Source organism: Aethalodelphis obliquidens, unplaced genomic scaffold, assembly GCF_003676395.1.
Source record: "Aethalodelphis obliquidens isolate GAN/ISIS:26980383/991018 unplaced genomic scaffold, ASM367639v1 scaffold1, whole genome shotgun sequence".
In the NCBI taxonomy this organism is placed as follows: Eukaryota; Metazoa; Chordata; class Mammalia; order Artiodactyla; family Delphinidae; genus Aethalodelphis; species Aethalodelphis obliquidens.
The window spans coordinates 70,791,963-70,806,957 of record NW_020837945.1 but is presented as its reverse complement, the minus strand read 5'-3'; the positions used below and the strand labels follow the sequence as shown (position 1 = coordinate 70,806,957).

Here is a 14,995-nt window from a genome sequence, read left to right as displayed (position 1 = left end):
CCCAGCACCTCCATGTGTTCACCAACCAGAAGCTCTCTGAACCTCCTCCTTATGGGTTTTTATGGAGGCTTTATTACTTAGACATGATTGACTCCATCACTGGCCATTGGTAATTAATTCAACCTCAGCTCCTCTCTCCTCCCTAGAGGTTGGGGGGTGAGGCTGAAAGTTCCAACCCTCTAATCTACAGGGTTGAGTCCCCTGTCAATCAGCCCCCATCGAGGGATTCTGCAAAAATCACTCCGTTAACTCTACTGTGGTTGAAAGCGGTTTGTTATGAATAACAAAGAACACATTTCACCTTTATGCTCTGAAGCTATTACAGGAAACCAAATATTGTAACAGAAGATGCCCCTATGCTCTGATCACTTAGGAAATTACAACAGTTTTAAGAGCTGTGTGCCAGGAAGAGGTGGGATTCTTTCATGTCAGATGGTGATCTGTGGAAAAAACAGCTAGTTCAGCTTGCAGCTCAGTCTCATAAGTGCATTTCCTTAGGCCACCACAGTACTTTGGTATGCAGCAGAAGTGCACTTTTTTTGATATGCGACGGAAGTGTGCTTCTCATTTTTCATATAGACTATTAAAAAATGTGTACTCAAGAGTCAAGATATAGTAAAACTAATCATTTTTACTAATTTTTCAAGAACATTCTTAAGTAAAACTGGCTCACCTCCAGCTCCCCGTCCCCCCCTTAAGTGCATGGAAGTGAAGAATACAATGATGACTAGTACTGTTGATGATGATGACACTGCCTTCATTCTAACTAAGACACCAGCAGTTTTACCCACCATTGCTTTCACACCATCAGTGCAAATGCCACCAAGTGAAAAAGGCAAATTAATTTCCTAAAATTATTGTGAAAATAGTTTTGACTCCATAGACCGCCCGACAAGAGTCCAACAAGAATCTGCAGAGCACTGTTTGAGATGCTGTTCTAGAGTGATCCAGCTCCAGGAGGTTGTAATGCAAAGATATAATTCAAAGTGAGTTTGAAAGGAGTATTTTAATCAAAGTCCATGGGTAAGTCCGGCAATAGTTAAAGTAACAGTTGGCAAAAGCAACTGACTATTGAGAATAGAGTCATCTTGTGCTTGAACATAGATTTATTACTAAAGTGTTAAAGTGATCTATTTTAGTATTTACTGTTTATTATTAGTACAGTTTATCAATCACTCCATTAATCAGTGCATGCTTCATGCTGGTACTATGCTGTACCCTGAGAGGGGCTAACATGATCAGTCTAGTAAGGGAGACAAACATTTAAAATACAAGCAATAAAATCATGATTCTCATCTGGTTTTCAGACAAACTAGATGCCACTTAAGTGATGTACACTATCACCATATTTGCCATATCTAGCTACAAAACACAGATTAAGCAAGTTTTCAGCTTTCCTGACGTTTTTTCTTTCTTGAGGAACTGGTTTCATAATGTCAGGAACAATCACTAAAACAGCTTCACACAATCAGTTCTATTTCATTGTAAATATATGATCAACTCATTTGTTTGCTTTGGAAAGAACCATAACCAAATTTTAACATTTGCACTATAATTATAATTTAAAGTTTATTTTTTCTAGTTGAGGACATCACTTTCTTAGGCATCTTGACTTCTAACATCAGCACTAGCAAGTGGCTTTTTTGGGCCATTTGCACAAGGAAACACTTTCTTCTCTTAAGTGTTATGTTGTGATAGCTGATTATTTATGTTGTCAGTATCCTGCTTATGATTTTTCCTTTATTAAACTTTTATTGGCTTATAACATAATATAGAAAAGTATACAGATAATAAGTGTACATCTTTTCTTTTTTCCTTTATGCTCTCTGAAGAGTGTAGTCAAGTGAACAGGTGTTTTTAATTTAAATGTCCAGTTTTTCAAATGTTTTTCTTATGGTGAGAATAAGAAGTTATATTCTCTAAGTTCAAGAAAGAAAGTGAGGGGACTTCCCTGGTGGCGCAGTGGTTAAGAATCTGCCTGGGGCTTCCCTGTTGGTGCAGTGGTTGAGAGTCCGCCTGCCGATGCAGGGGACACAGGTTCATGCCCCAGTCCGGGAAGATCGCACATGCTGCGGAGCGGCTAGGCCCGTGAGCCATGGCCGCTGAGCCTGCGCATCTGGAGCCTGTGCTCCGCAATGGGAGAGGCCACAACAGTGAGAGGCCCGTGTACCGCAAAAAAAAAAAAAAGAATCTGCCTACCAATGTAGGGGACACAGGTTCAATCCCTAGTCTGGGAAGATCCTACATGCTGCAGAGCAGCTAAGCCTGTGTACCACAGCTACTGAGCCCGCGTGCCACAACTACTGATGCCCGCACGCCTAGAGCCTGTGCTCCACAACAAGAGAAGCCACCGCAATGAGAAGCCCACACACTGCAATGAAGAGTAGCCCCACTCACCACAACTAGAGAAAGCCCACACGCAGAAACGAGGACCCAACACGGCCAAAAATAAATAAATAAATAAATAATTTTTAAAAAAGAAAGAAAGCGAAAAACAGCCTCTTGTTTGGCTCTAGATTGAAGCTCTTAGCAAGTAACATGGAGCCTGTTTAACCAGCTCAATTCAGTCATTAACAGCCCTGTTTTAGTATACTTACTTCTGAATGTTAATCCCTAAGGGCCATACTTCCTCCACTCTGTTACTTTTGTTTTTAAAGTCACCATCCTTGAATTTTGTAATTCCCCAAAAAACCTGTATAAGATTAGCTCTTTGCTTTGTTCTGGAAAAACAGTTCTTCCTTGCCTGGAAAGTAATAAATTCAGTTTGGTTTCAGATATAGTTGAGCAGTATTTTTTTCCCTCAGCAATACTAGCTCTTACTGTGACTTGTTTAAGAAATCTGACAAGTGTAAAAGTTAGTATTTGCTTATAACATTGCTAGAAGCAGAGGGGAAGAGCAATTATATTAAAGACCCCTAGACCAGTGAGAAATACAAAAGAGGCATAATACAAGCTTCCCATTTCTAATTACATACCAAGAAGTTCTTTTAGAATGAAGAAATAGGGTAAGTATGTAATTTGGTCTTCAAACTGGAACAGGTTTAGATATAATTACAGCGGACTCTAAGCATAAACCAGGACTGCCTCTAGAAATTTGGAGCTTATGCCTCAACTAATTATAGAATTTTGTCTACAGTTTCTTATCTGGCTTTCTGCTCTGTTTAATTAGCCATAGAAGTTCCTTTCATTAGACCAGAGGTAAACCTAATGGATCTGTTTGACCCCCTTCCCTTGATCTTCATCCCAGTTCTTAATTAACCTTCTAAGGATGTATCCATGTATAAAAGAACCTGACACACAAGTGTGCATCTTGTAATTTTCATGTAACTACCTCCTGGATCAAAAAATTAAATATTACCAACACCCTAGAAGACCCTCTCATGCCTCTCCATCATTACATCCTCCTCACTATCCTGACTTCTAATACCATAGATTTATTTTGCCTGTTTTTGTAATTTCTAAAACTGGAATCAAAAAGTATGTGCTCCTCATGGCACAGGGAGATCAGCTCGGTGCTTTGTGGCCGCCTGGAGGGGTGGGATGGGGAGGGTGGGAGGGAAGGAGATGCAAGAGGGAAGAGATATGGGAACATGTGTATATGTATAGCTGATTCACTTTGTTATAAAGCAGAAACTAGCACACCATTGTAAGGCAATTGTACTCCAATAAATGATGAAGATGAAAAATAAAGATGAAAAAAAAAGATGGAAAAAAAAAAAGTATGTGCTCCTTTGGGTATGGCTTCTTTTTAGTCAGCATATGTTGGAGATTTACTTACGTATTGAGTGTAGCCGTTCCTTTCTTTTCACTGCTGCATGGTATTTATTATATGGATATACTTTAATATTTTTAATTCGTTCCAGTGTTGATAGACATTTGAGTTGATGGACATATACACATACATATCTGTTGGTTATGTAACTAAGAATGTTGGATCATGGATTATATTTATTTAGCTCTATATATTTAACTCTAGTAGATATTACCAAACTGTTTTCCAAAGTGTTTGTACTTATTCATAATTTTGGATTATTGGGAGTTAGTCCTAGCATTTATATACAAAAACATTTACACACACACAAACAGTCCCCAACTTACAATAGTTCAACGTACGATTTTTTGACTTTACAACGGTGCGAAAGTGATACACATTCGGTAGAAACCGGTCTTTGAATTTTGATCTTTTCTTGGGCTAGTGATGTGTGGTACGATATTGTCTCCTGATGCTAGGCAGCAAGCCACAGCTCTCCATCAGCCACGTGATCATGAGGGTAAATAACTAATACACTTGTAACCTTCCTGTACCCATACAGCCATTCGTTTTTCACTTTCAGCACAATAGTCAATAAATTAAATGAGATATTGAAGACTTTATTATAAAATAGGCTTTATGTTAGATGATTTTGCCCAACTGTAGACTAATGTAAAAGTTCTGAGCATACTTAAGGTAGGCTAGGCTAGGCTAAGCTATGATGTTCTGTAGGTTAAGTGTATTAAATGTATTTTTGACTTAAGATATTTTCAACTTACGATATTTTCAACTTAATAATGGGTTTATTGGGGTGTAACGCCATTGTAAGTGGAGGAAGATCTGTATAGATACCTTCATACCCACACTTTTCATTTAACAACCCTTTTTTCTGGTAAGGGTGACTGTTTGATCCAGTATTACGCATGTGTTTTCAGGGGCTGTTTCATGTATGACACACTTAATTTTCTTGGTAGGATCATTTCACATCTCTCTTTCACTAGCCCTCCAATGAACTGTATTAAAAATTGTCTGGAACAGAGTCTCTGAAATCTAAAGGAGTCTCTCCACTATAGAGTTTCTTTGTGAGTTAAAACAATTTCCAAAGGGTGGACAATCTGAGAACCTTCTGCTCACAATTGAAAATAATTAAGCATAATAAATTCCGGGGTTTTGTTTGTTTGTTTTGCCGCACCATGTGGCAGCATGCGGGATCTTAGTTCCCCCACCAGGGATCAAACCTGAACCCCCTGCAGTGGGAGCATGGAATCGTAACCACTGGACCACCAGGGAAGCCCCTAAATTCAGTTTTCATTTTTAAAAATTGGGTTGCTCATCATCGTTGTTATTCCACTGACTCTGTTAGGAACTGTATAGATAGGCCTCCTAATCAAAAAGCGTATTGAACTCTTTTAACTTGAAAAGCTTATATCCAGTATTTGCTTAAAATCAACCTAATGGGACCAGAAAGTTAGACTGGGAAAGCAGAAGCATGTAAACTATCATGATTTCACTGTAGGTTCAAATTGAGCCTGTCCAGATGAGCTGTGAATAAAGTGGTTGAGAGCCCAGACTGGGAATTATTTTTACTTTGGAGTGAAATATCTAATGCTGCTATGAAAAATGATCTGGAATGTTCTTTCTGATGACTTATATAAATGTATACTGTTAAAGAAATTTATATAAAGGTGGAAGTCTTTTGATCTTTGTTTCTGCCAAAGAAAAAGTGTAGCTGCCAACAAAAGTTACCGTCTTTTGAGAAGCACTATTAAATGCTTATTGAGAATAGCCAAACAAATTGAAAATAGATTTCTAGGTGTAATATGCCCTAAAAATGGCAACTGTATGTTTACATGTTATACAGAATATTGTTATTAAAATGGCAACTGTATGTATACATGTTACACAGAAATTGAGTGGGACACACAGAATTGTTGTTTTCCTTAGATGATGTCTCATGCTGAAGGACAACAAAGAGACTTAATTAGAGGAATTGAATGCCTTCCTGCTTCTGGCCATCTTAGTTCCTTGGACCAGGATCTCTTAATGCTCAAGGCTACTTCCATGGCAACTATGAACTGCTTAAACGACTGCTTTCATATTCTCCAGTTGCAGCATGCATCACATCAGAAGGGCTCATTGCCTTCAGGTAAGTTATTGCTTAAAGGTAGGACTTAACATTGCAGGTCAAAACATGGAAAGGACCAACTGTATCCTTTGTAATTCTACTCCAGAAAATCTTAATCAAAACGAAACGAATAGAAAACCAGCAAGCCTCTTGGGTTTTTAATTATCACTAATGTTATACAAAGTCTTTTTAACTGTGTCCTTTTTCAAATCTAAAACCATTTTAGGTCTCATATAATTACATATCCCTTTAGAAACCTCAAACTCAACATGTCAAAAACTGAACTCAAAACTCACGTCTTCTATATTTCTGTTAAAGTTGGTGGCATCACTCTCTCTCGACGATCAAAGTAGAAACGTTAGAATGATTCCTTGAGTTTTGCTTTAGTCCACTATTCATTATTTCCATATTGAGATATATATATATTAAAGTCTAGAACTTCCCTGGTGGCACAGTGGTTAAGAATCCACCTACCAATGCAGGGGACACGGGTTCAAGCCCTGGTCCGGGAAGATCCCACATGCCGCGGAGCAGCTAAGCCCGTGTGCCACAACTACTGAGCCTGCGCTCTAGAGCCTGTGAGACACAACTACTGAAGCCTGCACGCCTAGAGCCCATGCTCTGCAACAAGAGAAACCACCACAGTGAGAAGCCTGCGCACAGTAACGAAGACCCAATGCAGCCAAAAATAAATAAATAATTTTTAAAAATAAAGTCTATCAGTCACCTTTCAGTTTGAAAAATAAGATGTACATCTAGTATTTGAGAGCAGCTATTTGTTGAAATTAATTTACTGGGGAAAAGAATGTTATTGCATGGGATAACAAAAAATGAGTTTTTCTATTAAATGAGATGAATAAGCTCATCATTTAAAAAATTGAGATATAATTGACATATAACATTGTGTAAGTTTAAAATGTTGATTTAGGGCTTCCCTGGTGGCACAGTGGTTGAGGGTCCGCCTGCCGATGCAGGGGAGATGGGTTCGTGGCCCGGTCCGGGAGGATTCCACATGCTGCGGAGTGGCTGGTGTGATGAGCCATGGCCGCTGGGCCTGCGCGTCCGGAGCCTGTGCTCCGCAAAGGGAGAGAACACAACAGTGAGAGGCCCACGTACCGCAAAAACAAACAAACAAAAAAAACCAAAATGTTGATTTAATACATTTATATATTCGTGTACCACCAAAGTGTTAGCTAATGCCTCAGTCACATCGCATAATTGTTATTTATTTCTTCCTTTTTTTCCTTGGCCATGTCGTGAAGCTTGCGGGACCTTAGTTTCCCAGGGCTGGGCAGTAAAAGTGCCAAGTTCTAACCACTGGACCACCAGGGAATTTCCTGTCATTTTTGTAGTGAGAACATTTAGGATCTAGTCTCTTAGCAGCTTTGAAATATTTAATATAGTATTGTTGACTACATTCTCTGTACTGTGCATTAGATCTCCAGGACTTATTCATCTTCTAGTTGCAGGTTTGTACCCTTTTAACAACATCTCCCCAACTCCCCCACTCCCATCACATTGTATTAATAGTAGTAACTTAGTATTTCCCAATACTCATTGTTTTCTTATCCAAGGAACTCCCCTTGCTTGTGGAAGAAAGATATTTGAGGAAGATGTTGAGACTTTGTGCAGGAAAAAGTTTACCAAGTCAGATCTTGATATGGATAGGGTACGAATCCCATCCTCATGTGTGCCTAAATTCGATATTTCAAGCTAACAATAACAAGCTAATGGCAATTGTAGATATAGGTCAGGGCAGTATTACAGAGGCCAATAAGTTATGTATGTTCCACTTAAGGAACTCATGGTCCACTTGGGGAAGAAACATGTAAATAGTTAACTATAATATGTAAAGTGCCACTTACAATGGGAACAAAGTACTGTGGGAGAACATGTGAATGGACTAACACTTCTGGTAGAAAAAAAGTCTGGGAAAGGCACAGAAAAGCTAAGAAAACCAATTAGTTCAGGAGTGGGAGGTAGGGGAGAGGGCATTCCAAAGAGATAGAAAAGCCTAAATTGTGCATTGTGAGCATGGACTGTTGTCTTAGAGGAATTCTAAGCAGTCCAATATAAATTTTCTCCTGTTATAAAGCACTCACTATAAAAAATTTAGAAACTACCATGCAATTGAAAGAAAAATCATATGTTATCTTACCAAGCAGAAGTTGCCCCCGTGAATATATTAGTACATTCCCCACCAGGCTTTTCTTTCTTTCTTTTTAATTTTTGTTCTACCTCATAGTTGTTTGAAGGTAGGTGTTTGTAAAATAGATAACCAACAAGGATATATTGTATAGCACAGGGAATTATAGCCATTATCTTATAATGACTCTTAATGGAGTATAAGCTGTAAAAATACTGAATCACTATGCTGTACACCTGAAACTAATATAATATTGTAAATCAACTATACTTCAGTTAAAAAAATAAATACTTGATTAATTAAATACTGTGTAATTTTAAAAATTCTTAGAATTTCATTTGTGTAGTTTAAATTAATAGTCTTATTTTTTAAATGATTGCTTTGTGGTTAATGAAGCATGCCCAATATAAATTTGTATTTTTTTAATTAAAAATGCGAAACACACTGTAAACTTTATAGAAGTGTTTGAAGTAAAAGGTATTCTCCCATATCACTATTTTTTGGAGCACAGATTTATGGGTATTTGAGAGAATTAACTAATACTGGTATTTCTCACCATAAATTGTCATATTTTCCAAATTAAGTAGGTAGAAATTTATTCTTGTCAGTTGAGAATGAAGATAAAACTGTGAAGAAAAAAAACTGAATTACCTTCCCACTCAAATTTTGAAATGATCCAAGCAATGAAATCTGAATAAAAATTAGTGTTTAGTCCCATGAGGTCTTAATGTATATTATACAAAAGCACAGCAGTGATTATTGATGTAGAAGGGTCCTGAGACCAAATGATTTGTTTGATTAAGAGTTTTGTTATGGTTTATCAGTTGAGTGATCTCTTAAAACAGATCTCTTAAGTCTGGTGTTTGTGTGCATTTTATTTCGAGAAGTAAGGAAATCTAGATATTGATATTAAAAATAAACAATTTCAAGGTAGGAACAAAGTGGTTTCATTTCTTTGGAATTTTGAAAGAGACCCCATGAGGGCATTCCCCTAATTATGAATCCCCCCACCAGTGCCTAGTGAAACTGAACTGAGTGGCAAGGCAAGATGCTCTGGTAGCCTGATAGATACTTTGTAATTAATTCCTCTACTCAAGTCTGGGATTTTGTTATAGACTAAGTAAATTCCATACTCCTTTTAATTTCTGCTGTGGTAGTCTGAGCATCCCTTAATGTAGCACTATATAACCAAGTTTCCTGTGAAACCTAGATCAGCCTCTGAAATCAAATGGAACATTTTCCATTATTGATTAGGCATAGAATCCACTTTGTTAAACTAGTTGAGGGTAATAAGAGACATTGAGTCATTAATTGAGAAGATGACAGGTCTCTAAATGTGACCACTATCTTTCACTAGGTCAGCTATTATTTATTCAGTAGGAGAGCCTTTCAGTTTAAAAGTATATGGAGCTTTTTTATATGATTGGAAAAAACATAATGGGCATGTATTTGCAATTCTTAAATTAGATCAAGATCTTGATTAGTTAGAAAATTGCTACTGAGAATAAGGTTCAACCCCAAATTGAAGCAGATTTTATTGTTTCACAGTCCCAGGTTCCTCCTGTAATTGTGACTTCCTTTAGCCTAACTGCATAGTCATACTAGAGGGACAGGGTTCATGCAGAAAGGCCAGCAAATCAACTGTTAGGGTAGGAATACACTTTATGATTCATAGATTTGCATAAGAAGTGAGTTTAGTCCTATTCAGGGTTGATTCATTTAAATGGTATCTGATTTCAAGTTGCAGGTTGCTGTGTTGTGAAATACCCAATCGTGATGCTTATGCTAATGAGCTACAAGTCACTGTCTTGCAGAGTCTCTTAACAGGTTGAATTGCTTTTAGTCTTGTAGGCTCAAAAGAATTGTTTAATAAAATCCACATTTGCTGAACTTTCCAGATTATGAGCAAGTTTCAGCGAAAGTTTTCTCTTACTTCATCAGGAACGACAATCGAGTGGTTAGAACCAAAGATACCTTTATCAAACCACTATAAAAATGGAGCTGACCAGCCCTTTGCAACTGAGCAGAGTAAGCCAGTGGCAGTCCCAGAAGAGCAGTGCGTTGCAGAATCTGGACTACTAGCAAGGGTAAGGTAATATGAACATAGAGTTTTGGAGTAAAAATTAGGAATCACTGAAAAGTATCTTTTCATTGTCAGGACATGCAAATCAACATAATGAGAGCATACTCTAGACGTTGTTCTACTTTAAACTGCACTGGCTTTGGAAGGGGTCTATTGTGTAAAACTTGTACATAGTTTTCCAGGTTAAATTATGTGGCCTTTTTAGTTTTAGTTTACTTTTGCTTCATATAAATGTATTTAAAAAATGAAATTTGCATGTTTTTCTTTTTCTGGAAAATCGCTTTTCTAATAGAAAATTATTCGCATGATATTTATCTCTTACATTTCTTAATTTAACATTATTTACTAGGTGTTTACTATTAAGTTCATAAGTTTAAAAGTTTAACATTAAGGTTTTGTTGATAGTAAGCACTTTACCAAACCAATTTTTAAAAGTGTTAGTCTACTTAAAATAGCACACAGTCTTAGGGTTTAATATTTTTATAAAGTAATATTAAGTCCACATTTCTCAGAAGCTAAACAGTGTTTTCTTCTATTCATAGTTCCACCACTGTAACAAATCATACTGGTTTTTTGCCTTTTGAGTTTACATCTGTTATATTTATGGTTATCATAATTACATAGATAGTTTTGTTTTAAGCCCTTTTTACTTGCTACTTCTCATAAGTATTCTTATATGTTATTCTGGCCTATATAATAAAAGTTTTTAGGTTGAAGTAGGCTATTGAATGTCTAGGTTGTTTGTTATTTTTTGTTCTTATAAATAATGCTCTATCATTTTGTCTACTGCTTTATTTTTTTTTCTCCCCTTTATTTGGATTATTTCTTTAGGTTATATTCCCAACTAGAATTACTGAGTCAAGAGTATTGCATGGTTTATGGTTATTTTTATAACAGCAAATTACTTCTTAAGAGAAACATATGACACAGGGACTTCCAAAGCTGGCAAAGGTCTTGACTCAGTGAGGCAGGCAGTGGCAGTAGGGTGGGTGGGGGAGAAGAAAGAAAAAAAATCCTTTTTTTCCTATAGCTTTTTGACTAATTCATCTGTGGAGTCAAGAAGTTAGTAAGTATTCATTAAGTTAGCTAATATATGACAAGTCCAACATTAAGAATTAGAGGAGACACAAAAATAGAAGACAGTTCTTTCACTGAAGAGACTTCAAATCTATTTAGAGTCACAACACATATATACTGAAACAATGAGATGATAACATAAAGCAGTATTTTTTGGTTTTTTTCATCTTAATAGATATCACTTAGATTCTTGGGATATGGGCATTAAGGGAAAGAAGAGAGGTATATGAGTAGAGTGGATGAGGAATGCTTTGGAGAGAAAGTGGAATTGAAACTGGGCTTTGAAAGGAGACAAGGTTTGAAGAGAAGAATAGTAGTAAGGGAATCTCAAGATGGGGGAGTAACACAAGCGGGGATACTAAGGCGTGTGTACTTATTGCAGAAAAGGCTTGCCTGATGATTTTGAACCCAGGTCCTGTCATTTACTAACATGTGGGCCAATTGATTAACCATGCTTAGCTTCCTCATCTGTAAAGCAGGGGTAGTAATACCTTATAAGATTGTTATTTAGATAAAATAAATTCAGCAGAGTACCGGGTTTATGGAAAATGACCCCAGGGTTGTTGGATTTTACAAATCCAGATGACCATTCATGTTGCATGCTATGTGGAATGATAATCCCCTGAGCACTGGTCCATAGAATACAGTGTAAACTGTGCCCCCAAGGAACATAAAACCCATGCAGAAGAATTTAGTCTTAATGTGATACATAATGAGATCATGAGCATGGGGAGGGATGCGATATGTTTAAAAAGATTGTTATATGATATGACTTGGAATTAAAGTGTGGATAGAAAGCTATGGAAGTAGAAATGAAGACAAATGAATAGGTAATGTGCATTTCAAACGAAAAATCAATTGAGCTTGTGATTGACTGGATATAGGGTTGGATCAAAGATGACTCCAAGTTTTTGAGACTAAATGATTAAAATTGTGGTGCCATTCGCAAAGCTAGCAAAATTAGGAAGAAAGAGCTTTTTGAAAGAAAAGGTTTAGTATGGTTTATGAACATGTTGAATTTTATTTGAGAAGAGGACATATGATTGTTAATGTATATGAAAAGCAACTGGAAATGATGTAACCAAAGCTTTGGAGAGAGATCAGGACTAGAGATGTAATTTACAAGTGAAAAGTTATAAACTATAGGTCATACACTCCAACATTTTCGTACTTCTAAATGAGAGTACAAAGCATGTTGGAGGTCAGGATAGAGGCATATGTTAGAGATGGGGCACAGAGGTGGGGAGGAGAGGATCGTTGAATTTCCAAATCTTTTGAAATGTTGAGTAGACCAAGTGTATGACCTAGTGCAAATAGAAAAAAATAAGCGCATAGATTTTTTTATTTTTTAAATTACAAAAGACATTAGACTCCACTCAAGCATACCAGAAAAGACCTGAAGTTTTCAAAAATTTCACATATGCCTTCTTTGGAATATGAGTGTCAATGCAAGCTCAAAATGTACATTGCAGTAGTGGAAATTTTGCTGTCAAGTGATAGAGGAGGTAAACCTCAGTGAGGCTAGAATGAAGCTCACAGTTCCTTAGTGTCCAAGTCAGAAATCAGGAAGACAAAAAAATGGGATTAGTATGAGTTTTGCAGAATATTGGGGTTTCCCTCTGCCATGCAATCTCCAAATAGTATGAATTCCTAGAAATTCAACAGGCCTTGCCACTGTATTTGCTAACCATTCTGGGTTTTTAGGGATTTTATATGTTTGAGCATGTTTATTTGAATTTTTGTAATGCTTTTTTTTTAACCTTAAGCTTTCCTTATTTTATTTTATATTTTATTTATTTTTGGCTGCATTGGGTCTTCATTGCTGCACATGGGCTTTCTATAGTCGTGGTGAGCGGGGGCTACTCTTTGTGGTGGTGCGCAGGCTTCTCATTGCGGTGTCTTCTTTTGTTGCGGAGCACAGGCTCTAGGAGCGGGCTTCAGTAGTTGTGGCCTGTGGGCTCAGTAGTTGTGGCTCACGGGCTCTAGAGCGCAGGCTCAGTAGTTGTGGCACACGGGCTTAGTTGCTTTGCGGCATGTGGGATCTTCCCGGACCAGGGCTCGAACCCATGTCTCCTGCATTGGCAGGCGCATTCTTAACCACTGCGCCACCAGGGAAGCCCTACCTTATTAAGCTTTTCTTTAAGAAAGGCATGACAATCTCTAAGAAGGGCCATTTCAAAAAGAAAAGAGAGCTTCCAAATTCTTCCGTTCACATCATGCTTTAGAATCAGTATTTAATCGTGAATAGAATTCCTTTTTTTTCTATTTTAGTAAATGTTTGACTATTTTTATAAAAACAACAAAAACTGTATTCTTTTAATTTTTCTGCCAGATTTTTTTTTTTTTTAAGAAGATGTTGGGGGTAGGAGTTTATTAATTAATTTATTTATTTTTGCTGTGTTGGGTCTTCGTTTCTGTGTGAGGGCTTTCTCTAGTTGTAGCATGCAGGGGCCACTCTTCATCGCGGGGCACGGGCCTGTCACTATCGCGGCCTCTCTTGTTGCGGAGCACAGGCTCCAGACGCGCAGGCTCAGTAGTTGTGGCTCACGGGCCTAGTTGCTCCGCAGCATGTGAGATCCTCCCAGACCAGGGCTTGAACCCGTGTCCCCTGCATTAGCAGGCAGATTCTCAACCACTGCGCCACCAGGGAAGCCCTAACCTTAAGCTTTTCTTTAAGAAAGGCATGACAATCTCTAAGGAGGACCATTTCAAAAAGAAAAGAGAGCTTCCAAATTCTTCCATTCACATCATGCTTTAGAATCAGTATTTAATCGTGAATAGAATTCCTTTTTTTTATATTTTAGTAAGTGGTTTGACTATTTTTATAAAAACAACAAAAACTGTATTCTTTCAGTTTTTCTACCAGATTTTTTTTTAACATCTTTATTGGAGTATAATTGCTTTACAATGGTGTGTTAGTTTCTGCTTTTTAACAAAGTGAATCAGCTATACGTATACATACATCCCCATACCAGATTATATTTTATCTCTTTAGTTTAATATTATTTTCATTAGAGGAAACCACAAAGTAAACTTTGTGTATAACTTTGTGTATAATAATATTTAAGGCTGTATTTGCATTATTAATCTGTGTCCTAGGTTCTGACCTCAAATGTAATGGTACCTTTCAGAAGGTTGGAGAACATTATTTAATTAAGAAGATCTGTTAGTTTTTTTCCCCTCAACATTTCTCAAATGAAAAATTGTTATATTTGGAATTCATATATATAAAGAGGGATGATCAGGTTTTCCCCTGTTTCATAATGAGTAAACATTCACTGGTATACTTAAACTATATTGTGCATCTGACTTAGGGTAGAAAACAGGAAATAGTTCCTGACAGACTTACTAGCCATTGAAAAGGGGAATTGAAAAACTTGCCTTTGGGATCTTTCCTCAAGGTCATAAAAACAGAAATAATTTTGTTGTGTTTGGTCTCTGAAGAAATGAACTAGACCATTAATTGATTTATCAGAATTTGAGCTAGTAAAGATTTCTTTGTTCGAAGGAGAGAGAAGAAAAAGGAGAAAAACAAAGGCAAAAGAATAACCAGAAACCCATTATTCTTTAACTGTGTCACCAAGTTTTGTACTTTGTTTTTAATATTTTGAGAACATTAAGTTCTTGATTTTATACCTGATTAGGATTGGTTTTCTTTGCCTAGCTACATAGAACAGATGGGCTTCTTGTTTGACAGGATTTGGTTATGGGAAGAGAAAGTTAAAGGCAGAGACATTAGCAGACTCATTTTCTTTTTAAAATCCTCATAACTTAAAATTTAATACAATACCAAAGATAATATACTCATGAAGT

The 14,995-nt window shown here is 37.0% G+C and overlaps 1 protein-coding gene across 2 annotated transcripts in view; it reads left to right on the top strand.

The window, feature by feature from the left end:
* Positions 1 to 14,995, top strand: part of OSBPL11 (oxysterol binding protein like 11) — a 98,855-nt gene that overhangs the window by 38,858 nt on the left and 45,002 nt on the right. For both annotated transcript variants that reach the window (XM_027107125.1, XM_027107132.1), the window contains exons 6-7: positions 5,696 to 5,897; positions 9,964 to 10,109. In XM_027107125.1, coding sequence (XP_026962926.1) covers positions 5,696 to 5,897; positions 9,964 to 10,109 — 348 coding nt within the window. The remainder of the gene's footprint in view (positions 1 to 5,695; positions 5,898 to 9,963; positions 10,110 to 14,995) is intronic.